The sequence below is a fragment of the Carex rostrata genome, chromosome 13 (assembly GCF_964058835.1).
Source record: "Carex rostrata chromosome 13, lpCarRost1.2, whole genome shotgun sequence".
Classification (NCBI taxonomy): Eukaryota; Viridiplantae; Streptophyta; class Magnoliopsida; order Poales; family Cyperaceae; genus Carex; species Carex rostrata.
In genome coordinates, this window is record NC_135930.1 from 698,262 (window position 1) to 723,777 (window position 25,516).

Consider the following 25,516-nt stretch of genomic DNA (forward strand, 5'->3'; position numbering starts at 1 on the left):
GAAAATATAAAAAATTTGTATGTAAATGCATCACTCATAATGTAAATTGATTTGAACGGTTTGGATTAGTCGTTCGAAGTCGATTTGATAGGTTTTAGAGTTAGTGTTATATAGGCTGAAATGACACTAATGTTATACTAGCCAAACTCACTAATAAAACGGTGGATATGTACACGGAATAATACAGAGAAATTGCCACAGAGGAGCTTATGTACTCATCTGACCGTCCATTTGGGCGGGAATTTAAAATGCAGCAACCTCTCACTGCCGCTCACCTTGGCGGTTCGTCTTCCCAAAAGCCTAAATCCAAATCCCAAAACCTGATTGCCATTAATGGCGCCCAGAAAGCGTACTGCTTCGTCAAGAAAGACTAGCCAACGCAATGAACCTTCCGAGCCAGCCAAGTTCAGGATCCAGCATTTATTCGAGCGCCACCTCTCCCAGACATCCGGCTCCACTCAAAACTCTAAACCCAACTCTACCTCTGATTCTCATTCTAACCCAAAATCTAAGTCAGAGCCGTCCAGTGCTGATCAAGTACCTCCTTCAGTCGAGTTGAAGGTAGACAATGGTTTCTCTGAGATCTCGCCGGAGGCCTCTAAAAAAGGTCCTATCAAAAGATTCAAGTTTTCTCCTGGCATGGTTCGTTTATCACTGCCCTTAAAACGATTTTTGGTTTTTTTTTTTTTTTTGGTAAATGATATACCAATATTGAATAGAAAGGAAGATTCTAATTTCACAGTCCTGGCGAATTTTCTTGATTAAACTTGAAATTTTGTTTTGAACATTTTTTTTAACTAGTCCAGCAAGTTAACATAGAGCTTCTTGACCAGACTAACAATTCATTTACTTGTACTCTATCTAGATTATATGCTGTATTGGGTTGGATTAAGCTGTACCCAATCAACGGTATATAAATACACATTAAGAGTTAGTTTCTTTCATCTGTATTCAGATAGATGGAAAGGGTTAGGAAGAAGGGATCTGGAACACCCATGTTTCTTTCACAGAGCAGTTTATAAATTTGATGAACTATTATTCGCCCCCAAATTGGGTACTCTCCCCCTAAGTCTGATTTATGTTTGAGTTTGTTAATGACCACCAATTATGCCTCAAGACAAAATTCTCTATTTTGTGTCATTTAATATTTCCCAATTGTTTCAGATAATAAAACAAAGCCAGGACGATGGTGGGGATGTAATCACATGGAAGGTGTCTCCTGTGAATGAACGGTTGCAAGCGCTGGCCTCAAAGCACCTTCCCAGAATCACAAGGGTCTTTGCAGAAGCTTCTGGAATAAGTGGCTCTATACTGCAGCCATGCTCAGAGACAGTAAGTCATTCCAGACCAGAAAAGCAATTCACAGTATATTGGTTCCTTTTTTTTGTTTATTTTGAAATCTACCCGAAGTGCGATGCGCCTTTGATAACTGCTACCTGCCCTTTTGTTATTATAATAATTATTGGAAATAATATTTGCTTTATCTTAAGTCGGAAGCAGCACCAGCTGTTCAACAAAGTGATAAGGAAAACATTGCCAATTAGCCCCTGAAAAGAAGATATTCGTCTTTTTTTCTTTAATCTTTCATGGTTTTTTATTTTTCTTTTTGATTAAGTCCGTGCTCACATCAATGATATAACAAATTAACAATAGGATACTAGAAAAACAAATGAGCAAAATTGTGAAACTCCAACATATTAATTGTTTGAAGCTACTTGCAAACAAAGTGAAAAGATGTTGCTTGTTATATTGATATTCGCATGTATGGTAAAACATGGGGTTTAATTTGCAAAAGTTGATAGTTTTTCGCTTATCGTTACTATCTATAATAGGAATCTCCATGTTCTTTTACCATGGGAAAGATGAAATCTTGGCTGTCTCCAAAGCCCGATCAACAGAATGGTGATGGTTTAAAGGAGTCGCAGAGCCCATTTCAAACTCCGCCTTCTTTCCCATATAGTTCTATTGCTGTTAGTAACTTATTTTTTAGTTTTGCTTCATTTACAATAGTCTTTTTTCAGTGAAGCAATGGTAATGAAAAAGGAGGGTCGTGATAGGTGTGGCGAACCAGCGGTTAAAAAACAGCCTTTTTTATGGAAATGAAACCCAAAATTACGGCTTTGTGACTTCGGTTGGGTTTCATTTCTAGCCTACCCCAACTTGCTTGAGACTAAAGGCTTGGTGGTTGTTGTTGTTGAGTGAAGCTATGGTAATATGCATATTGCACATCAAGTCGTGCTATGGACTCGTATATTAATTTTCACTGTTTTTTTAGACAGGTAGAAAATCACTTGATCTAAAAATTCTGGACCATCCAAAAGTAGTGATTAACTACATATAAAAAAAATAAGTAAAAAAAATTATAAAAAAAATGTAAAATTTGGTCTCCAGACACATTTTCATACGAAGATCATGTTTAACAGTTCGGATCAACTGTTTGGACTTTGAAAATAGAGATATGGATCCATACCACGGGTTGATCCGTAATATTACATAGCCTCACTCTTCTTTTTTCTATATTTTGTTTTCTGTAATTACATGTAAACACTTAATTTTCTCTTTTCAATGGTTTTACCCAGCTGAATCCTAACATTAACGGAGGAGCTGATCAGTCTGGTCTGGGGGAGCATCAAAAGGTTTAAATCTAATTATTCTATGTGGTATCATTAAATAGATGCAAGAAAACTCAATTGCATTTTGTACATTGTAAATCATTTCAGGATCTCATGATGCTTCTAGATCAACTACAGGATGCTATTGTTGAAGAAGAGGAAGCATCTGACACTCTGACATGTCCTCTAAATTCTGATTTTGTTCCAGACAAGACAAACAATGAATCTTCAAATTCACTAAATGGCTTCTCAAAACAAAAGCCAATTGATAGTTTACCTTGTGAAACTTTACTCGTGTTGGAGGTTACTTTGTCACTTCAGTTTTCAATAATTTTTGTTCTCTTTCCTTCTTTTTGCTTCTAGAATTCCCTTGAACTTAATTTTATTTTTTTGCTTTTTTGTACAGGTATCAGAGAAGCACACTGGAGAAGAATCTTCATGTGGACGTCATCCATTCAAGGTTCCTTTTTGCATTATATTTATTTTCCCAAGTTAGAAAGGTGGTCAAAAATTAATTGCTGAGGTTATGCTCCGCCCTAAACATTTTTCCCTTTAAATTAGGAAGTTAGATAGTAGTGTGAATAATCCTGTAATTGAACAAACAGGTTAGATTCAGACAGGACAAAAATTGGTTATCTAGTAATTGATTGAGGTCATTTTGCTCAACTTCTTTTTTGTTCTCTGTTGTGTAGATATTGCGGCTGTTGAATGAACAGACTGGGACTGAGCGAGCCTTGCATTTATATGATGAATGGTTAGCTTTTCCATAGCAGTGCAATTTTTTTGGTAAAAACATCTCAAATTTAACCCTGTAATAAAATGAGGCAACACTTGCAAAGTTGGCCAGTAAGCTTCAACTTTGGATCATGCATGCTGATACTGATATCTACCAAAATGGTACTTTGTAAAATTTACAGTACACTTGCCCATCTTTTACACTTTCACCCAAAATTATCCCATTTTAGCTTTAATAAGCAACAGTTAGGTAATTAACAGCCAATGAACTTTAGTCCCCAACTTGATCCAATCCTCCTGATTTAATTGTCCACTCTGCAACCACACTTCTAAAATTTGTACCTAGTTTACACCTAATGTAGCAATAGCCACCATGAATTGTGTAAGTAGACTTAAATTAAGTGAACTGAAGTAAAATGAACTTCAAACCCAATACGGATGGTGGTGGTTCTCAGCTCTTTATGAATAGAGCAGGTTCAATTCTTGCAAGTTGTATCCATAAGAGAAGAGGATGGCGGGTTGTCGGGCCCTTATTTCATAAAGAAAAAAGAAAAGAAAGTGAACCAAAGAAAAATATTGGAAACTTACTTGTCAAACTCACATCATCTAATTTGGGATTTACAGTGAGGCTATGGTACTTAGCGTGGATTGGTCCATACTATGGATCAATATTTTCGTTTTCAAAACCCAAATAGTTGATCTGAACCGTTCAACATGATTTTCATATGAAAATGTACTTGTGGACTAAATTTTATATTTTTTAGATAGGTAGAGAAGTAGTTATTTTCTACCTATCTAAAAAATAGTAAAAAAATTCTAAAAAATATAAAATTAAGTCCACAAGTACATTTTCATATGAAAATCATGTTGAACGGTTCAGATCGACTATTTGGATTTTGAAAACGAAAATATTGATCAATAGTATGGACCAATCCGCGTTATGCATAGTACCATAGCCTCACTTTGGGATTTATATATCCTGTGGTACTCAAAATCAAAATGATAAACCGGCATCACATATATTTTTATCTAATTCAAATACGCTTGACAATTGCTGATGCAATCTTTAACAACAGTAACTTTGAACTTGTGAGTTATGCAGGTTCCATAGCCCAGTAGCTCCTGGCAACACTGTAAATGTAATCGGAGAGTTCAATGACAAAGGCAAATGCGTCGTAAACTGTACTAAAAATCTCGTTATAGTGCACCCTGATGTCCTCATATCTGGAACCAGGGTCAGCTTTTGTTTCTTCTACCATTAAGTATTGCATTACAGGATCCTATATATATTTCCTGACCATATGTTATATGGCTGGTACATATCAATACCTACCATGCACAGTTGTTTTATGTGGCACCGAAAGCTGCTATTAGTGAGCTTAGGTGCAAAAAAGAAAGGATGCCAGAAACATTCCAATATCCATACTACAAAAATCCTTAAAATTTGGTTAGGATTTTATTTTAGAGATAAGATTGTGACCCATTTTATCAATAAAGTACCGAACACAGATCAAACCCCAATTAAGGTAACTGCAGTGCTTGCTATGATTAGGCGTCTCATACTCAATATTTATTTTGAAGGCCATTATTTTCCTTTTCATATTGCTATGGCTCATTGAGTTTGTGCTGTAAAAATTGTAGGTTGCTTCTAGCCTCAGTTGCTCAAGAAGAACGATTTTTGATGATAGATTGAAGATCTCAGAAAATTCCATCGCTGCGTTAATTGGAACCTTGCTTCATCAAATCTTTCAGGTTATATTTTGTAAGATATGATTTCGATGGGCTAATACCTGTGCTGAGTGCAGCAAATAATTTCAAATTTGACATATTTATCTAATTTACATTATAGTCTCTTTTTGCTACTGGTCCATTCCTTTATACATGTTTTTTGCATTCCTTTTGCTTGTTTACTACAATGTTGCTTATCTACAGTATAGGTGTTCCCATGATTCTGCTAGCATGCATCAAAAGTTTTGGGTATAATTAAGTTTTTGAATCTTTTTTTGTCCCTAAAAATCTTTAAAATGCAAATCTTTGTACCCCTGGTTCAGAAAGTTTCCCAAATAGGCAGATGAGGAAGAAAAAGAACGAAGAATAATCAAAGACTAACTGGGATTTGTATTTTGTAGGAGGGACTTAACAAGAGATTGCCTTCAAGGCATTATTTGGAAGAACATGCTAAGCAAGTCCTCCTGAAAAATTTGGAGAGTCTATACGCATGCGGAGGTACTATTTCTCATCTCAAGTCAAGGCCTATTTACACAAACACATAAAAGAAAAGAGAAAACCACCTAATATCATACACAATACATTAACTCACCTTCTCTTGCAAAAGTGAGATTTTATTGGCATTACATTAAAGCATGTTATAGAGAGTTTAGTTGTATAGCGAACCAACAATTATTTATTCAGAAGTTTCTGATTGTTTCTTATTATTAATCTTGAACACATTCAATCTTGATGCAGCAAATGAGAAAGATGTCTTATCATCGCTATTAGAAGTGATACCACGGATGTTAACATGGTTCACATCCTTCATGAAGGTAGGTTAATATTATCCTTCCTATTTGTTTATAGAAGAGAATGTATTTCTTACTGTACAAATGTATGAATAATTGGAATTCTTCAGGAGTCAGACAAGTCGACTGTTGATTTTGGTCAATTTGAAAAACAGAAGGTTGTTAGAGTTAATGAGGTATGTATTTAAGGAAATACTTCCGTTACCAAAGAAATGTTAGATCTGTCTTTGTTGTGGTTCTTTTAATTCTTTTAATGTGTTTTTCTTGCTTAATGTCTTTGTGAAACCTCTCAGACTATAGATATTGAAGAAATGGCTTGGGCCCCAAGATATGGCCTAAAAGGGATGATTGATGCATCATTGAATGTTAGGATTCAGTCACACAGTGGTGCTTCCTATGAAAGAATACTCCCTTTGGAATTTAAGACCGGAAAAGCAACCACTGGTCGCGTGAGATCTGCTTCCTTGTTATTTTATTTTACTTTAACCTTTGTTGTTATCTGACTAGCTTCTTTGCAGCCATTTATTTGAATAATAAACCTTTGAATGTTGAGTTTTGCTTTCTATATTCTTATTATGATTTGCTCCTTTGATCAATGGATATTAAAGGTATCACAACCCTGGATTTCTGGTCCATGCTGTTGTTTGCTATCTGCATGTACCTTTATTTTGACAACTAGCACTGATTTTATACACACTCATGAATGCGTATTAATTAAAGCTATATCCAAGTATAGTACTCTGTGGTTAGATTTTAAACATTTTCTGAATTGTTGTATGCAGAGTGCTGCTGAGCATACTGCTCAGGTGATATTGTACACTCTCCTTATGTCTGAGAGGTAGGCCTTAGGTGTCAGTTTTCATTCTCTGTTATTTTTTTATTCCAGATTTCCAGTGTGGGTCAAACTTTACTAATGATTTGTTATTCCTTTCTATCACTTAGGTACTTAAAGAATAATATTGACACGGGCCTTCTCTATTATCTACACACAAACCAGACAGTAGTAAGTTCATAAATAAACGGGCTCAGCTTATCTGGGTGTCATACAAATTAATCTGAACTTCTTTACTTTGGGTCTCTGTTTATAGGGTATAAAGGTTCAGAGATCGGATTTGGTGGGGCTGGTGATGCGAAGAAATGAGCTTGCTTCTGAAATATTGAAAGCTTCAACAACACAGAGCTTTCCTCCAATGCTACGGGTATTTGTACTTATTGCTTCAACCACTGAGTTTGTATTTAAACAATTGCACTTCACCTGTACAGTAAATTATTAAGCCAGTTTAGGTTGTCCTGTTGTTATTGGGTCAATTGGCTGCATCTTGGTGTTATATCAAGCAAACTCTATATATCTCAAATATGCTATGAGAAATCAGCACAAAAATAAATTTAAAAGTTGCATCCTGGTATAGAGTTACATTTTGGTGGTACATCAAATTTAGGTAGTTATTAACAGGTATTGACTGGTATTTTAGCCATTGCATATGGTATTGGGCTGGACTGGGATATCACTAGATGTCTGTCACTACCAGAATTGTTTTTATCCAATTATTATCTTTTTTTCCCCCCATGTTATATTACAGAGTCCAACAATTTGCACCTGGTGCCGCCATCTAAATGCCTGCACAATATACCATAAGGTACAATTTTGTTGTCATTTTTCTTCATTTTCCTTCAGGTCTGTGAGGTCTTTGATGCCAGCTGGTTGGGCTGTACATGAATTGGTTTGCTACCACAGTATATTGTTCTTTTATGGGAGTTTATATACTTTTTATTATACTCACCTTTGGTTTCTTTATTCATTATTATTTCCTTATTGGTTCTATTTAGTTTAAAGGTGGCAATATTGACCCACCTATCTAGATTGATTTTTGGGTCAGCTGTGATGATTTCTTGGCTACCTGCCAGGTTAGACTGGGGATCTTGTTTTGAACATGATCGGTCTGTTGAGCTCTTTTTGAATACTCTTGACATACTCGAGATACCCATGTTTCAACACCCTGAAGTACCAAAATGATATGAGGAACTTAAATCCCACCATAAGGTACAATATTTTGCAATTTGCTTGTCAGCCAGTTGGCTTGGTCGCACGATAGCATAGTCTTGAGCTGAGGGATCTCTTGACCTGCATGACCTACATGCATGTCGAGCTTGGGTCAAATATTTTATTCTACTTCTAGACTAAAGCTGACTAAAGCCATATCAACCTCCCTAATTGTATTGGCTTATTTCAACCTGTTATCAATATACACCAGGCAAATGGGGGCAATACTGCATCTAGTGGACTTGGGAATGTATTTGATGACCTTGTTAACCACCTGACTCCAGCTCACTGTGATTTTCTCAAGCACTGGGACCATCTGATTGATCTAGAGGCTCAAACGACTCAGGTTTGTAACTTTTCTGGAACACTTTAATTGACAGAGTATTCTGCAAATACTTGAGAAGTTACTTTTTATTGTACTTTTGTATAAAACTGCCACTAACATGAGACTAACACCAGATAAGTTTAGGATTTGGTGGTGTGAGTCACATTCTAACTTTACCAAGAGAAGTTATGAAATTGCTGCTGACCCTTTCATACTAAGTCCATTGAGCTGCTTCATTACCTGTGCAAATCTTCCGTCCTACATGCAATCTGCTTGGGTTGCTTTTAGTTATGCTTGAGCTTCAAAATGTTGTCTGGGCGTAATATCAAATAATTAACATTTGACATTTTAGACCTTTCCCATGACAGCAGCGCTGTCATTTGTGATATGCTGTCATTTGTGAATATCAGATTGTTTGGCTTTAATTATTTATATCAGAAATGTGGGACAGTGTTTTCAAACATGGTGATAAAAATGGGGAGTGCTTTCAATAAGCCCTCATAAATGAATGCTCCCACCCCCACTTCCAGTTGCATTTTAGACGGATCACGGATACTTTTTCTACTGTGTTATCTTTACAGCCTTTTAATTTAACAAGTAATTTTTTTCATTTGGTTCATTTCCATTTTAGGTCACTAAAAAGGAGATATGGCGGCCAAGCTTAAGACGGGAGAAGAGTGCTGGTAGCATTTCTTTTGTCCTTGACACAAGAAATGACTTTGTGGTTGAATCCTCTGGTAAAAGTGATAGGTACATTTATCAATTTGTTGGCCAGAAGCTGGAATTTGACAACAATGATTCTTCTATGGATAACCTTGATTTCTCCTTCAAACATGGTGATTGTGTGGTATAATTTCTGACTCTTACATCTAAATATTAAATCAAATATCTTTCACTATTGTGCAAAGGATATCATGTTACCTAGGTTGTGAAAGAACTGAATTTGCACTAGGATAAATCACTTAAATTGTCCCTGACAACTTCTTCATATTGTGTCATTTATAGTTTTTCTGTTCAATTTTTTCTATTAGAAAATTGTCTAGATGGAAATTTAAAAATTATTATGCATGAGAGGTTCTACCCAAATTACTAAACTCTAATTCACTTCCATAGAAGCCTTCTCAATTATAAAAGATATTTTGTGTACCAAGTAGACATAGTGCTACTATGTTTTTGTGCGGTTCAATCTTAAACTAATCACATGTGATATTTTCTATCATGTTTTCTAGGAAACCTAAAATAAGAACTAAAATAGTATTGACAAATAAGCACTTAGGACTGAAATAGCAACTTTTGAACTTGAGGACCACAATAGGAACTGTTAGAAATGGTAACTACCACTTGTACGGTTTACTTTTGAGACAAATGATGTTGATATGAACTTGTAACTTTGTATGTCAGTCGACATTGTTTAATATGGAGTACCTTACTGAAGGATTTTATGAACTTTTCTATCAATTTTAGGTACTTAGCACTGAATCAGGGCGTATTGCTGTTGCAACTGGAGTGATAAGAGACATAAGCAGGCTTCATGTATCAGTAACGCCTTTTAATTTTGACAGCAGCTGCTGTTCTTTGATCCGCTCTTGTCCAGTCTAGACCAAGCAATAAGAGATCTTTTTTGTAGATTGCATTTAATATTTTCAGCATTTGGAAATTGCAAACAATAATGCCTGTGTTACTCGAGCTTTCGAAAGAAAACTTACAGCAGTATTGGGTGTTATTTTCGGAAGTTCACAATAAGCGTGCTATTTTCTTTTTACATTCTTAATTGATTTATCTCTTTCCTTGATGGAAGCTTTATTGCATTCAATGTCATTTAGGTATCTTTATCAAGGCGTCTGAGGCTACCAGGAAGTGATCATTCGTCAGAGAGAGAACTGCTCAGGCAAGAAATGTGGCGAATTGACAAGGATGAACTTTCCTTTTCTTATGGTATTATGAGGTAATTTTCTATCATGGAAAATTTACTTTCTAAATGGGTAAGTTCATCTAACAGAATATCAGTCTGTGCTGGTGTATTTGAGAAAACTGAACCTTTTAGTTTCTTGCTTCTATTGCCTTTTGCTCAGATACTAACTTTTTTTCCCTCCTACATTCTAAAGATTCAACCTTGTGCAACTTTTTTTCCAAAATTCGAGGAGTCTTCATCTGCGAAAGCTAATAGTAGATCTTCAGGTGTTCAACTTCTACTACTAAGTTTTTTATCTTTTTCATTCAATCACCTATTATAGTCATTATATTCTTTAATCTTAGGCGGATTTATAGTTGCATTGATATGTGCAGGCTCCCAGGTTTGAGAGTGGTGGTCTGCTTAGTCAGGACCAAGCTATATCATATGTTCAGTCAGAGAAGAGTCTAAACGATGATCAGAGGAGATCAATTCATAGAGTAACGTCTTGGCTTGAAGTTTATTGTTTTTTATATTTTAGTTGTTGGATGGCCTACATATTACAAATTCTGCTTGTCTATACATTTAATCTTACTCTAAATGTAATTTCTCGACTCTAACATGATTATATAAAACTTTATTTGCATGCTTAAATGCAGATACTGGCAGCTAGAGATTATGCTCTTATTCTAGGGATGCCTGGTACCGGAAAAACACACACCATGGCACATGCTGTGAAGGCATTACTAATTAGAGGGGCTTCTGTGTTACTTACATCATATACCAATTCTGCTGTTGATAATTTACTTCTAAAGTTAAAGTCCGAGGTGCTTTGTTGTGCTTTTCATGATGTCATCTGTCATTCATATGCCATTATGGCTTTGCAAATATTTCTTCATTTGTCTCTTCTTTTGTGTGCAGAATATTGATTTTATACGAATTGGAAGGATGGAAGCAGTGCATCACGAAATTCGGGAACATTGCTTTTCAGGTCAAATTCACCTTTGTATTTATGTTTAGTTGAATTTCCTTTTTTTGAGAACGGATGTTAATGAGTAGTCATTATAGTACATGTTGAAGTTGTACTTACAGTACGACAGTATTGGGAGTGAGGAGGAGATAGACTAAAATGTATGGCTGTGTATTAAAGAAGTGGTTTGTTAATTAAAGAGGAACTTACAAATCTGAGAAAATAACTGTCATGGGCTTGTATCAGTTTAGGAGAGCAACTAACTTGTGTACTATGAAAAGTACTCTTCCATTATTTGTTTTACTATTTGCAGTAGCAAATTTCTTAGTTCTGAAAATCCCAGCCCCCCTGTGGCTAATATGAAGTGATAGTGACTAGTTGTGAAGTGACAGATTACTGATGCAAAATATTTACTTATCCTCTTAAAGTACGTGTGCACCTTTTCTTTTGTAGGAATGAATGCACAATCACTAAGTGAAATAAAACAGAGAATGGAGAGTGTACAAGTTGTGGGTGTCACGTGCTTGGCAATTAATCACCCTTTGCTGACAAATAAAAAGTTTGATGTTTGCATCATGGATGAAGCTGGCCAAATCACTCTTCCTGTATGGTCCTTGAATCTTCTTTCTTTTTTATATATTATTTCTATGTTTCAGAATATTTAAATAATGGTGGTGCGCACTTTTTCAGCATTTGTTATATATCGGATTCTAGGGATGCCATACTTTGTCAAATTATTAATTTTACATTATCATCATCAATGATTCTTTTTTGCAGGTTTCTCTCGGACCACTCATGGTTGCATCAAAGTTTGTGCTTGTTGGTGACCATTATCAACTTCCTCCTCTTGTCCAGGTTGGTTTAACATGCCATGAATGATAATAAACAAACTTCAAAGTGAAGAGTTTTGTATTTTTACCTCTGGACACTGTATTACGAGTTATGATTATTACAGAGTACAGGAGCCCGAGAAAATGGAATGGGAATTAGTTTGTTTTGGAGGCTCTCTGAGGCACACCCAAATGCAATTTCTGCATTGCGATGCCAGGTAACCAAGCATATAATTCAATGTGGTCATTGGAGAGTATCCTTTCATTACAGAAAAGTTGTATTTTGCTAAACAAAATTGGAACTAAGCAGAATAGTTCAGGACAACTAATTGTGCTATACATACAAGCTAATGCTAAGATTTAACTGAAATTAAAATTCTGTGACATATTATTGTTAATTATAGCATAAAAAATGCTCTTATCTGTAGTATGTTAACAACTTTCGTACTCAAATGGATTTTGAATAAAATCTGCTATGTTAATAGGTTCCTGAGTGATAAAAAAAGTGCCCATCTACATCCAAGTAAATATTTAGAATCTGCAACCCTAAAATATTTAGAATCTGTAAAAAATCATTTCCAGCACAAAGCAAAGCCTACACTGACAACAAGTAAGACTACAAGTAAAATAAACTCAGAAAACAACATTGTCTTAGCTCACGTCCTTGGCTTAAAGTTGACCCTTATCTCAACCTTTCTCAGCCAAGTAATTGAGACAAGATAGAAGTGAGCTCTAGCCTTAGTTATTTATTTTCAACATACTTATTACCCTACTAAGCATCCCCAAAAGTACACCAACAACCAGTAACCGTGCTACGTGCATATGGTACCAACAGAGAAAGTTTTATTACAATAGGGCCCTGCAATTATGCACATTTCTCACCAGCTCTCAAATTACCAGATTGTTACCGTGCCTCGCTAACTTAAATAGTAACATGTCCTAAATGAACTTACTGCTCCCATTTAACAATACCAGCTGCGTAATGGATTCCACACCTGTTTTAACATACTAGTCTGTTAAATGACCCTCTGCATACTGTTTCTTTTAATGCCCTAGCGACCATTTCTGTTTAAACAGATGTGCTGGTCATGCATTATTCTGGTGAAACCTTTTCTTTTTCTTTTATCAGTTGTCTTTATCTGGGTTTTTATGGTTTACATAGGGTACTGTGTTTGGGTTCTTCATCGTAAAATTGTTATTACTCCTGTGATGTGATCACAAATCACATATTGCATCCAAAATTTTGACCAACTAGTTTGTTGTTTTTTATTTTTATTTTCATCCGTTAATGAAACTTAACTATGAAGGAATAAATGGTATTGCAGTATCGGATGTGCTCGGAAATAATGGAGCTATCAAATACTCTAATTTATGGCAACAGATTACGTTGTGGCTCCTCTCAAGTTGCACTTGCCAAGCTTGATTTTTCTATTAAAAAATCCACACAACCATGGCTAAATCAGGTACATCAGATAATCTAGTCTCAGAAGAAACATCTTAACATTATATTTCAGAGAATAAAGGAAGTCTGGTTAGGATAAGTTTGTAATTGAATATGCTTAACCTGGTATAAAATATATACTAGCGGATTCAAAAAATAATAATACAAGGTATCCTTTTAACTTGATTGACCAGCCTCTTAAGGCAGAACATATTGCCTTCTCTGCTTTCTTCATAGTAATTTCTTCTAATTCTTGCTGTAGTATGTTTAATTAATCACCTTATACTAATTTTTTCTTGTTGCTAATATAATCAGATTCTGGATCCTGACAAACCTGCCACTTTTGTCAACACTGGTGAGTTTTATCATGCTTATTTATTGTTGTCTTCATTTTCTCTGGAATTTTACTGATTAGTGTCCAATCCTTCAGACAAGTTACCAGCACTTGAAGAAAGAGAAAATAAGGCAGTGAACAATCCAGCGGAAGCACATATTGTTTCACAGGTTGTTAAGCATATTTCATTACATGCATATCTTCTCTCTAAAAATGCTTGCTAGCGATTAGGATTCTTTTGTTAAATACACATGAGATAATTTGATTATTATTCTTATGTAGGTAGTTGCAGATTTAATAAAGAGGGGCATAAATGATGACGAAATTGGTGTAATTACACCATACAACTCACAGGTGAGTCTCATCAGGCAACTTCTTGTTCCTTCAGTTGAAGTACATACCATTGATAGATACCAGGTTAGAATTTCTTGTCCAGTGTAGCTTTGTTCATTGCACGTGAATATTTACTGCATTTCTTGTTGCAATAAATGGGGCTTTTAATGCCTAAATAAATTAACCTTGTGCTATAATTGAGTTACCAATACACATTCAAAAGCTGTGTAATAGCAGTTGTTTTGTAAGGCCACATATTCAGTTACATTATTCTCTGGAAAATTGGCCGAGAAAGTGCATTAAAAGGCGCTACAAATTAATTGCTTTTAAATGGCTATCAAAGAATCCAAATGATTAAAAGATGTTGTGGGGCGCGCAGGGGATTAATGGTATTGATACAAGCTATATGGATTTGTCCAAAAACCTGATAATAGAAATAGTCTGTTCATTTTGATTATGGATTACTCACAGGGCCGGAACTAGAAAATTTGAATAAGGGGGTTAATTTATAAAATGTAATATGTGAAAAAGAAAAAAAAATAGTGTGGTTAGTGGAGAATTGAACCCATGACCTAATACATATCAACTATAATTCAAACTACTAGACTATCAGGGGGCTAGACTATATAAAAAATTTAAGAACTCAAAAGTTTAATTAAATTTTAATATACATAACTAAGAATTTTAAAATTATAGAGTGACTTAGCACCCCCTGACATATACGTAGATCTGCCCTGATTACTCGGAGAGTCCTTGCAACATTTCCTGTGAGGGACTTAAAACTGAATTCGTGTCCTCCCCATTAACTCAAAGGGGAATCTTTTGAGTTAATGAATCTTATCCATCCGATTTGTTTTAAGATTTGTGCATACAAGATCTGCACTAATATTAAAGGGCCCCCTACATCATAAACAGAGGTCATATTGGCTCCGTTTAAAATCAGACGGTTGAGATTCATTAACTCAAAAGATTCATTTTTGAGTTAATGCAGACGCATTCCTTAAAACTATATATGACTTCTGCCATGATTGGATGGCAACACCAACACATGTACTTTTATATATTTATTTATCTATTTTTTTTTTTTTTTTAAATTTGGAGTAGGGAAGGGATAAGGATTGTGTGGTGGTATCTTTTGTAAGATCAACGAGTGATTCAAGGGCAAGTTCTTCCTTGCTTGGAGATTGGCGCCGCATCAATGTTGTTCTCACTCGTGCTAAGGTGCTTTTTATATAAATAAAATATTAGACTTTTTTTTTACTTGTACTGATCATAGTCACACTATTGTAGCTTTTCTCATGTTGGTTTTCATGCTTTTTTTTTTCTTTTCTTTTTTTGCAGAAGAAGCTAATTATGATCGGGTCAAGCAAAACTCTGTCGAGTGTGCCGTTGCTGAGGCTTCTAATTGAGAAGGTCGACTCACTTGGTTGTGTTGTACAAGTAACCAAAAAAGATATTAATTTCCTCAAAATGCCGAAAAAATGCTCCCACACAAATGTTCATTAATTATTACTCATCCATATCTATCATTTTTCTCTTTTAATCTGTTCCTATCATATCGAGGATTGTTAATCCCAGTAAATGCATATGTATAATATATTTTTGGTGTAAATAAATGAGATCATAGTCCTCTGGCCAATTTCTTTGGTATTCTTGTTTTATGGTGTATTATATTGGTTTTTCGTTATTATATTTATTTGAGTTTAAAATAATGGTTCATTGTATCTGAGTTATGAGACCAGTACATGTGGAAAAATATTGGTCCTTATATGCACAACCAGACCAAAATCTGATTAACTTGGTATCATTTCTTAATTAAGTTGTCATTTTGAATCTGTCAATGTGGGTATGACGTGACCGTTGCAAAAGAGTTTTCAAAACCAACACAACCAATTAACCATTAAAGTGTGCTGGCATATTACTAATTGCATAATATCACCTCAGATCAAACCCTACAGTAAAATATTGGCACTAACCTTTAATGGCCTTAGTCAATAAAATAGGTACAATGTGCTGGCGTTCCGTTCCCGTTATAGCATCATTGGCTATTCTCCGTGCAGCCCACTGAACCATGAAAAGCAATTGAATTTGAATTTGTGAGAAACTAATTAATATTCGTTGAATCTAGTCAATGTCCTAACAATATAAAAGAAAAAGAACCCTCGGCTTGATTGTATTTCAAGCAAAAAAAAAACAAATTTCCAAAAGATGTGTTTCCTTATAGCACGACTTTTAGAATTCTGTTTCGGTCAAAATGGACGTTTGCTATTCCATTTCAGTTTTGTTTTATACTTAATTTATAAGGGAAGGAGCAGTAAGTTTATGATGGAAAGATGTTTGGTTAAAACTTAAAACGTATAACAGATCTAGTCTCGGCATTTGAATTGAATAAGATCTTGTATACTATACTCTAAAGCAACTAATGACCTTAAAGTAATAGGGCCGGCACAGCAGGCAGGAATCCTACGAGTTGTTTAAGACATAAATATATATTCAATGGGAAAATTAAAGTTGGGAACTTGGGATTACATGCATGCGATGACCAATTGTCCAATTGGGCTTACAACCTTCTCTGTATATATATATACATGAACGTTTATAGACATTTAGTAGGCAACCTTCTCTGTCCAATTGGGCTTAAAACCTTCACTTTCTTTGAAACCATCTCATGTAGAAAACCTTTCTTTGCAGTTTCAACATCAATACATATAGTTCTGTGCATGCAAAAATTGTGGTATAATAACTCTTCTCTTAAACTACTTTGCAGCAACTGCAAAGTTTTCAAAAAAAAAAAAACTCCTCTTTCCTTTTATCTCAACATTGTTATAATCAACGACAACTCAATTTCACTAGCATTCATACATCAAACTGTCAATGTGTTTGTTTCATAACTGACTTCATACCAATTCCTCTAAACATTTTTTCTCTCAAGTAAGTTAATTAATCCTGACTTCATACCAATACCTCTTTGTGCACTGCTATTTTCTAATTCTTTTTTGTTCTCTTCCTTTAATTGCAGTATCAACATCTATCTTCACTGGTGTTATTAAGGTATCCCTCTAATCTTTTTGAGAAAAATATATTCTCCAACCTAATAAGAATGCATAATTTAGTTTTGCAAATCTGTTGTAAATGGTCATTTTATTATCTGTATATGTATATACATATATTTATACAATTAGAACTGTAGATTTTTTTCTTGGATTTTACTTAATGTGTATTCATGTTATAGAAGTGTTGTCCATGTTATAATTAATCAATTTTTTTTTTAGTAAGACAAAAGTCTACCAACTACTTAATTCAGCATCTAGATAAAAGAAACAACCAATTTCTTCATAATGAAGAATTAATTAGTCGGCCAAACTTGATCCCAATTTCCAAATTCATAGAATTTTCTAATAGTAATGTATTTTTTAAAACATTTTAATATTTAATTTTCATACTTTTGAAATGGTTACCGAGTTGAACGAGGTCAGCAAAGAGAAATTGGGAGCGTGATATAGTCCATTGTACAATTCATTAATATTATTTCTTTGACAATATTAACTAGAGATTTTCAACTTCCGTTGCATATAAGATCATGATATAATTGAGTTATGACATCGATGTCACATGAGACTTCAAACGACTAATCTAAACTGTTCAAACTAATTTACTTTATGAGTGATGTATTTACATGCAATTTTTTTTTTATATATTTTCGAGTTATTTTAGCATCAAATCAAGTGGTAAAAACATTAAAAAATGAATGTATTAAAATTAACTTGAAAACTCACACATTTGTCCACTTGACTTAATACCAAATAAATTCAAAATGTTATAAATTTTACATGTAAACGCTCAACTAATGAAGTAGATCGGTTTGAACGGTTTGGATTCATTATTTGAAGTCGATTCGATAGGTTTTAGTGTTAGTGTTATATAGACTGAAATGACACTGATGTTATACTAGCCAGACTCGATATAATTGACTGAAATTTAGTAGAGTGTAAGCTTTTAATTTACTGGTATGTATCCACTATTTGAATATAGATAATTAAAATTTGAAACCATATCCGCACAGATATTCGGATACCTGATATTCGTATTTGATTTTTGAATATTTGAATACGGACGAATAATATTCAACCCGTTTGCACCCCTAGCCAATACCATAGTTAATTTCAAATCCCACCCATTTCTACTTAGAATGCGGCTGCCGAACCGGCTCTAAATTAAAAGAATAAATGACATTAACTCAAATCTTTGAACCAAGAGTTGGTCGAACAATTTTCAAAATAAATAGTCCAAATAAAATAATGTTTGTTTTGTTATTGTTGCGCTTTGGAAATATGCGAGCAGCAATAACTAAGCTCGCTTTGGAAACAACAACCTTAAATTTTGTTTTCGTTTGTGTAAACAGCAATTTGATTAGAAAGATCTTTTCACATTACGCCTTTGACTCGTTACATATTCAATCACATAGTTATTTATGTGAAAAATCATGAAGTGTATGATAAAAGTGTAGGAATGTTTTACCATATGTATCGTAGCGTGTCCATTACAAGTATCGTGTCATATCGTGCCTGTACAATATCAATTTCAAAAACAACACTTGCATTGACACCGCACGGTATGATATAATACGATGCCAAAACTTGCTTAGGCATATTTTTATTTTCTGTAAAATATGTTTAAATTGTGTAAAATAATAATAAAGAAGTACAATATTTTGGAAAAATGTAAAAACAAGAAAATAGTGAATAAAATGTTTAGATTCTTTAGATTTTTTTTTCATTTTTATTTATCATTTTTTCTCTGCCTGTCATGTTTATTACTTTTTTTTCTTTTGGGTTGTTGTATATTTGAACTAAATTCAAATTAACATGTTTTTATTATCGCATTTGTATAGTGCACAAAACGTAGGATAGTGTGTATTACAACTAAATTCAAAGCAATACCCTACTGTGTTCACCACAACATAAAAAAAATGAATTGAGATAAATTAACAAAACTTCATCGTTGCACTCACTCACAATCCTCACCATCAGTGACAGTGAACATTCTTACAAAAATAAATTTCAACGCTTATAAAATTTTAGCCCTCTCATATTTTTTCATTACGACATATGCATAACTAAAATACATAATAGACAATCCCATTCAGCTTTCATCATTATTTTTCAATATAAAATTGAATTTAATTGTTTCCATTTATATAGAATGTACCAGTATTAATGAATCTAGGTATATATAGAAATAAAAGGAGGTGACTTGTCTGACATCCTTCCATTTATATAGAATTGACCAAAATCAACAGTCGACTTGTCTGACTCCTGAAGAATTCCAATTATTCATACATTTGTACAGTAAGAAATACATTTGTCAGGGACAATTTAAGTGATTTATCCTAGTGCAAATTCGGTTCTTTCACTACCTAGGTAACATGATATCCTTTGCACAATAGTGAAAGATATTTGATTTAATATTTAGATGTAAGAGTCAGAAATTATACCACACAATCACCATGTTTGAAGGAGAAATCAAGGTTATCCATAGAAGAATCATTGTTGTCAAATTCCAGCTTCTGGCCAACAAATTGATAAATGTACCTATCACTTTTACCAGAGGATTCAACCACAAAGTCATTTCTTGTGTCAAGGACAAAAGAAATGCTACCAGCACTCTTCTCCCGTCTTAAGCTTGGCCGCCATATCTCCTTTTTAGTGACCTAAAATGAAAATGAACCAAATGAAAAAAATTACTTGTTAAATTAAAAGGCTGTAAAGATAACACAGTAGAAAAAGTATCCGTGATCCGTCTAAAATGCAACTGGAAGTGGGGGTGGGAGCATTCATTTATGAGGGCTTATTGAAAGCACTCCCCATTTTTATCACCATGTTTGAAAACACTGTCCCACATTTCTGATATAAATAATTAAAGCCAAACAATCTGATATTCACAAATGACAGCATATCACAAATGACAGCGCTGCTGTCATGGGAAAGGTCTAAAATGTCAAATGTTAATTATTTGATATTACGCCCAGACAACATTTTGAAGCTCAAGCATAACTAAAAGCAACCCAAGCAGATTGCATGTAGGACGGAAGATTTGCACAGGTAATGAAGCAGCTCAATGGACTTAGTATGAAAGGGTCAGCAGCAATTTCATAACTTCTCTTGGTAAAGTTAGAATGTGACTCACACCACCAAATCCTAAACTTATCTGGTGTTAGTCTCATGTTAGTGGCAGTTTTATACAAAAGTACAATAAAAAGTAACTTCTCAAGTATTTGCAGAATACTCTGTCAATTAAAGTGTTCCAGAAAAGTTACAAACCTGAGTCGTTTGAGCCTCTAGATCAATCAGATGGTCCCAGTGCTTGAGAAAATCACAGTGAGCTGGAGTCAGGTGGTTAACAAGGTCATCAAATACATTCCCAAGTCCACTAGATGCAGTATTGCCCCCATTTGCCTGGTGTATATTGATAACAGGTTGAAATAAGCCAATACAATTAGGGAGGTTGATATGGCTTTAGTCAGCTTTAGTCTAGAAGTAGAATAAAATATTTGACCCAAGCTCGACATGCATGTAGGTCATGCAGGTCAAGAGATCCCTCAGCTCAAGACTATGCTATCGTGCGACCAAGCCAACTGGCTGACAAGCAAATTGCAAAATATTGTACCTTATGGTGGGATTTAAGTTCCTCATATCATTTTGGTACTTCAGGGTGTTAAAACATGGGTATCTCGAGTATGTCAAGAGTATTCAAAAAGAGCTCAACAGACCGATCATGTTCAAAACAAGATCCCCAGTCTAACCTGGCAGGTAGCCAAGAAATCATCACAGCTGACCCAAAAATCAATCTAGATAGGTGGGTCAATATTGCCACCTTTAAACTAAATAGAACCAATAAGGAAATAATAATGAATAAAGAAACCAAAGGTGAGTATAATAAAAAGTATATAAACTCCCATAAAAGAACAATATACTGTGGTAGCAAACCAATTCATGTACAGCCCAACCAGCTGGCATCAAAGGCCTCACAGACCTGAAGGAAAATGAAGAAAAATGACAACAAAATTGTACCTTATGGTATATTGTGCAGGCATTTAGATGGCGGCACCCGGTGCAAATTGTTGGACTCTGTAATATAACATGAGGGGAAAAAAAGATAATAATTGGATAAAAACAATTCTGGTAGTGACAGACATCTAGTGATATCCCAGTCCAGCCCAATACCATATGCAATGGCTAAAATACCAGTCAATACCTGTTGATAACTAACTAAATTTGATGTACCACCAAAATGTAACTCTATACCAGGATGCAACGTTTATTTATGAACTTACTACTGTCTGGTTTGTGTGTAGATAATAGAGAAGGCCCGTGTCAATATTATTCTTTAAGTACCTAAGTGATAGAAAGGAATAACAAATCATTAGTAAAGTTTGACCCACACTGGAAATCTGGAATAAAAAAATAACAGAGAATGAAAACTGACACCTAAGGCCTACCTCTCAGACATAAGGAGAGTGTACAATATCACCTGAGCAGTATGCTCAGCAGCACTCTGCATACAACAATTCAGAAAATGTTTAAAATCTAACCACAGAGTACTATACTTGGATATAGCTTTAATTAATACGCATTCATGAGTGTGTATAAAATCAGTGCTAGTTGTCAAAATAAAGGTACATGCAGATAGCAAACAACAGCATGGACCAGAAATCCAGGGTTGTGATACCTTTAATATCCATTGATCAAAGGAGCAAATCATAATAAGAATATAGAAAGCAAAACTCAACATTCAAAGGTTTATTATTCAAATAAATGGCTGCAAAGAAGCTAGTCAGATAACAACAAAGGTTAAAGTAAAATAAAATAACAAGGAAGCAGATCTCACGCGACCAGTGGTTGCTTTTCCGGTCTTAAATTCCAAAGGGAGTATTCTTTCATGGGAAGCACCACTGTTACACTAAGGGGCACCTCTAATTGCTCAAAAACTGAAATTAAATTGCAATTGAAAGTAAAGAGATGAGTTTAGAGAAATTTGACACGCGGGGTGATAACGGAGTTCGGCAAAACAAAGGCCTACGTCTCCGGGGCTTCGCAACCTTGTGAGGTGCGCCTTCCTATTACCCAATACGAAAGGATTACAACTTGTGAACCGTTGAGCCCTTACACACCAAGCGGGAAGTCAAACGGCCAACTCAAAGAGGTGAGAACAAGGTCTCGATTATCTAGGAACACAAGAGAAACACTCAATAGCTTACTCTAACCTAATCTATAGCTAGATTGGTGAAGTAGGTTGAGGTTGCTTGAGGGATTTTGAAGTTATAGGCTCTCACAACAATGGTGGATTCTAAGCTCTCAGAAAATCACTTTTGAAATAATTAGGGTCGGCTGAGGTGCTTTTGAAAGTGATCCCCTCAATCTATTTATAGTGGCAGCTCAAAAATGAGCTGTTTGATATAAAACGTTACCAACGTTTTATAAAACGTTACCAACGTTTTATTCAAATGCGATTTAGGGTTTTAATTCTCTGACAGCTTAGTAAAACGTTGCTCAACGTTTTATAAACGTTATAACGTTTTCTAAACGTTCCAACGTTTCTAGTTTATACTGAACACCTGTTCTTTAGTTGTTCTGAGCCTGTTAAACGTTACAACGTTTCATAACCGTTATAACGTTTGTAAAACGTTACAACGTTTTATAAAACGTTCTAACGTTATAACTTGGTTTTCTTTTGATATTTTTGAAGCTTCTGATCATTATAAAACGTTACCAACGTTTTGTAAACGTTCATAACGTTTTATCCCACTTTGATCAACCTCACACATACTTTATCAATATTTTGAATTTACATTTTATATTCTTGATAAAAGTCTTCGTGATTTCTTCAGTCCAAGCATATTTCATCGCAGTTCTTTCTCTTCTTGGACCTATATGTTCTTAAAATAGAAGAAATCGTAAAATTCAATAATTGTATGTTTTTGCAAATTAGTCAAATAGACGTAAAAGATTATTGTACGAACAACAATCTCCCCCTTTTGGCGATTTGCAAAAACATACAATGTGAGTAAGTGCATAAATCGAAAATTTTCAGAAATTAGTTAATCCAGTTTTGATTTTGCATTTCAATCCATTTGTACCAATTTCTCCCCCTTTTGGAAATCGACGAAAGGGTGAAAAATTAGCACTAATTTAAAGTGCTCCCCCTCAAATTATGCACTCCCCCTCAATTTAGTAATATAGCAACAATAATTTACAAACAAAAATAAAGTTGAGGGCATAACTTTTACATGCAAAACAATTCAATTTCAATTCACCATATCAAGTTGTATATATCCATGTGCATAGCTCATGCATATACAACATTTCAACTCATGCAATCCAAGTAATTCAATAAAACTTGTCAAGGCGCCAAGATATCCAATTTTTGCAATTTTGCAAAGTAGCCCCTTACAAGTTAGCAATTCATACACCATTTTTAAGATATCAATATCTCATACATATCTACACCAAATTTCAAATACCACAATTCAATCAAATCATGCAATTCAATCAATTTAAACTAGTTGAAATTCACCAATTTAACAATTCAAAACATTTCAAAACAACAATTGAACTAACATAACAAAACAACAATTCAACTAACATAACCTAAATCAAAGCAATTCAAACAATTCAAATTAAACATGCAATCAACAAACAATTCATGCAAATAACACACAATTTAAGTTATCAAGTTTTTAGTTTTAAAAAAATACGATCTATTCGTCATTCATGGGGTCGTTTGGTTCTTCGGCCATTTCTTCTTGACTTTCAACTGGGATGTCTTCTTCTTCATCATCCAGGTCTTCTTCCTCAACCAGACGCTCACGTGCTCGTGCCGGGCTTCCAGAGGGACCATATTGCTTGATAAAGCGATTGGAGAGGCTTGATTGTGCTTCATCAAGCGTATTGAGAGCTCGAGCATGTGCTCGCAGTTGTTGCCTTATCTTCATTTGCCCCTTTTCAAGCTTGTCGAACCTCCTATTCATGGCTTGATGATTCTGTTGAATCTCAAGACGTTGGTTGTGCATTTGTTGACAAAGCCACATCATTTGTGCTTCTTGACCTTCTGGAGGGACAAACGCACCAGCTTGTGGCACAAATTGTGGTTGAGGTGGAGGTTGAGCCGGTGCAACTTGTTCTTCCGGATCCCAGTATTGATTGGGTAGTGCCTCTTGATGGTTTATCCATTGGTTGATGGCTCTTGCATCGGGTTCATAGCGCCTCAGACCCGATTCTGAATGACCATAGACCCACCCGATTCTTGTCAGGTGGTCAACCAAATTTGTCGGGAAGGATACTTCTGCATCTTCAGGTAGTTGGATACCGTTGAGACGGATGATTTTGTGAATGAGGTGGGCATAAGGCAGAGAGTGGACCGAGGTTGTAAATGCACCATTAATGTGACGAAGAAAGAAGTAGGATATATTAATCCTCTTTTCATCCATTTGAATGAGATGACGAAGAAAGTACATGGGTCCCCACTCAAGATTGGTTTTGATTGTGGCTTTGGGCATAAGGATGTTGTTGATGAAGAGAAAGAGCAATCGATGTAGAGATGGAAGGTGAGAAGCATAGATTTTAGCCCCGGATATGTAGTTGCGGTCAAACCATTTCTTATAGTCAAGTGAAGTTCCATCGGCATAAAGAGGCCAACTTCTCAAGGGGTAGGTTTCCTCCCCGTCATTCTCAACCCCAAGCCATTGTGCCACAGTATCCAGAGATAGGACAATTTCTTTCCCGCCTACCCAAGAGATGATCCTGAAGGGTTCATCACTAGTTTGGATGTTTGCATAGAACGTGCGGGTAAGAAGGTCATTGTAGGGTTCATAACAAGTGACAATAGGTTCCCATCCCCAATGATTCACATAAGCAATTATCTTGTCATCCTCGGGTTGGGAGAAGGTAGCCGCGGCTTTGTTAAACCAGTAGCAATCAGTTATTTTCCTATTCATAAAAGAACCCACATAATTCTCATAGGCCACAATATCCCGGAATAGGTATCTATTTGACCGGTGAATGTTCCAATTTGGTTCCAGATTCCCCCCACTTCCTTGACCAACCTCCGAGTCCACACGTCTTTTCTTACTACCCTTAGGCACTGCATCTTTCTTTGGAGCCATTAGATTAGGGTTAAAGAGAAAGTTTACCGATTGAGAGGTGAAGTGCTAAACCGAGAAGAGGAGAGCCCTAGAAGTGCAGTGGTGAAGCCGGATCGTCAATCCAACGGTCGGATCGCCGGATTTGCTCCTAGGGTTTTGGCTAGGGTTTTGGAGAGAGAGAGATTGAGAAAGGGAAAGGAGATTTGGAGAAGAGAATTGAGTAGAGAGAAGAGAGGAGAAGAGAAATCAAGAAGAATTTCTTGATTTGGTGAAGTAGATGGCTAGAATGGGTAGAGAGAGAGAGAGAGAGTCGGAGTAGAGGAAGAAGGAGAGGTTTGAAGGAAG

General features: G+C 35.2%; 1 protein-coding gene and 1 long non-coding RNA gene across 2 annotated transcripts; one reads left to right on the forward strand and one right to left on the reverse strand.

Moving 5' to 3' along the window:
- The first annotated feature begins 266 nt into the window (after nucleotides 1-266).
- On the forward strand, nucleotides 267-15,670 carry LOC144564407 (DNA replication ATP-dependent helicase/nuclease JHS1-like). The gene is made up of 34 exons (XM_078314005.1): nucleotides 267-642; nucleotides 1,165-1,332; nucleotides 1,833-1,970; nucleotides 2,580-2,636; nucleotides 2,721-2,915; nucleotides 3,019-3,072; nucleotides 3,305-3,366; nucleotides 4,450-4,582; nucleotides 4,989-5,099; nucleotides 5,477-5,573; nucleotides 5,814-5,890; nucleotides 5,977-6,042; nucleotides 6,160-6,315; nucleotides 6,649-6,704; nucleotides 6,809-6,869; nucleotides 6,955-7,065; nucleotides 7,447-7,503; nucleotides 8,119-8,253; nucleotides 8,864-9,079; nucleotides 9,697-9,771; nucleotides 10,056-10,177; nucleotides 10,338-10,410; nucleotides 10,519-10,623; nucleotides 10,783-10,950; nucleotides 11,045-11,114; nucleotides 11,547-11,698; nucleotides 11,871-11,948; nucleotides 12,049-12,141; nucleotides 13,249-13,386; nucleotides 13,680-13,719; nucleotides 13,795-13,868; nucleotides 13,981-14,115; nucleotides 15,136-15,252; nucleotides 15,373-15,670. Exons 1-34 carry the CDS (start codon nucleotides 334-336, stop codon nucleotides 15,535-15,537), a joined length of 3,864 nt encoding a protein of 1,287 aa, XP_078170131.1. The 5' UTR covers nucleotides 267-333; the 3' UTR covers nucleotides 15,538-15,670.
- Nucleotides 15,671-19,686: 4,016 nt separating this feature from the next.
- On the reverse strand, nucleotides 19,687-21,198 carry LOC144564008 (uncharacterized). Its single transcript, XR_013514527.1, has 3 exons — nucleotides 21,102-21,198; nucleotides 20,352-20,486; nucleotides 19,687-19,741 (listed from the first exon to the last, which is right to left on the reverse strand). It is a non-coding gene; the product is annotated as an uncharacterized LOC144564008 (long non-coding RNA).
- Nucleotides 21,199-25,516: the final 4,318 nt, after the last annotated feature.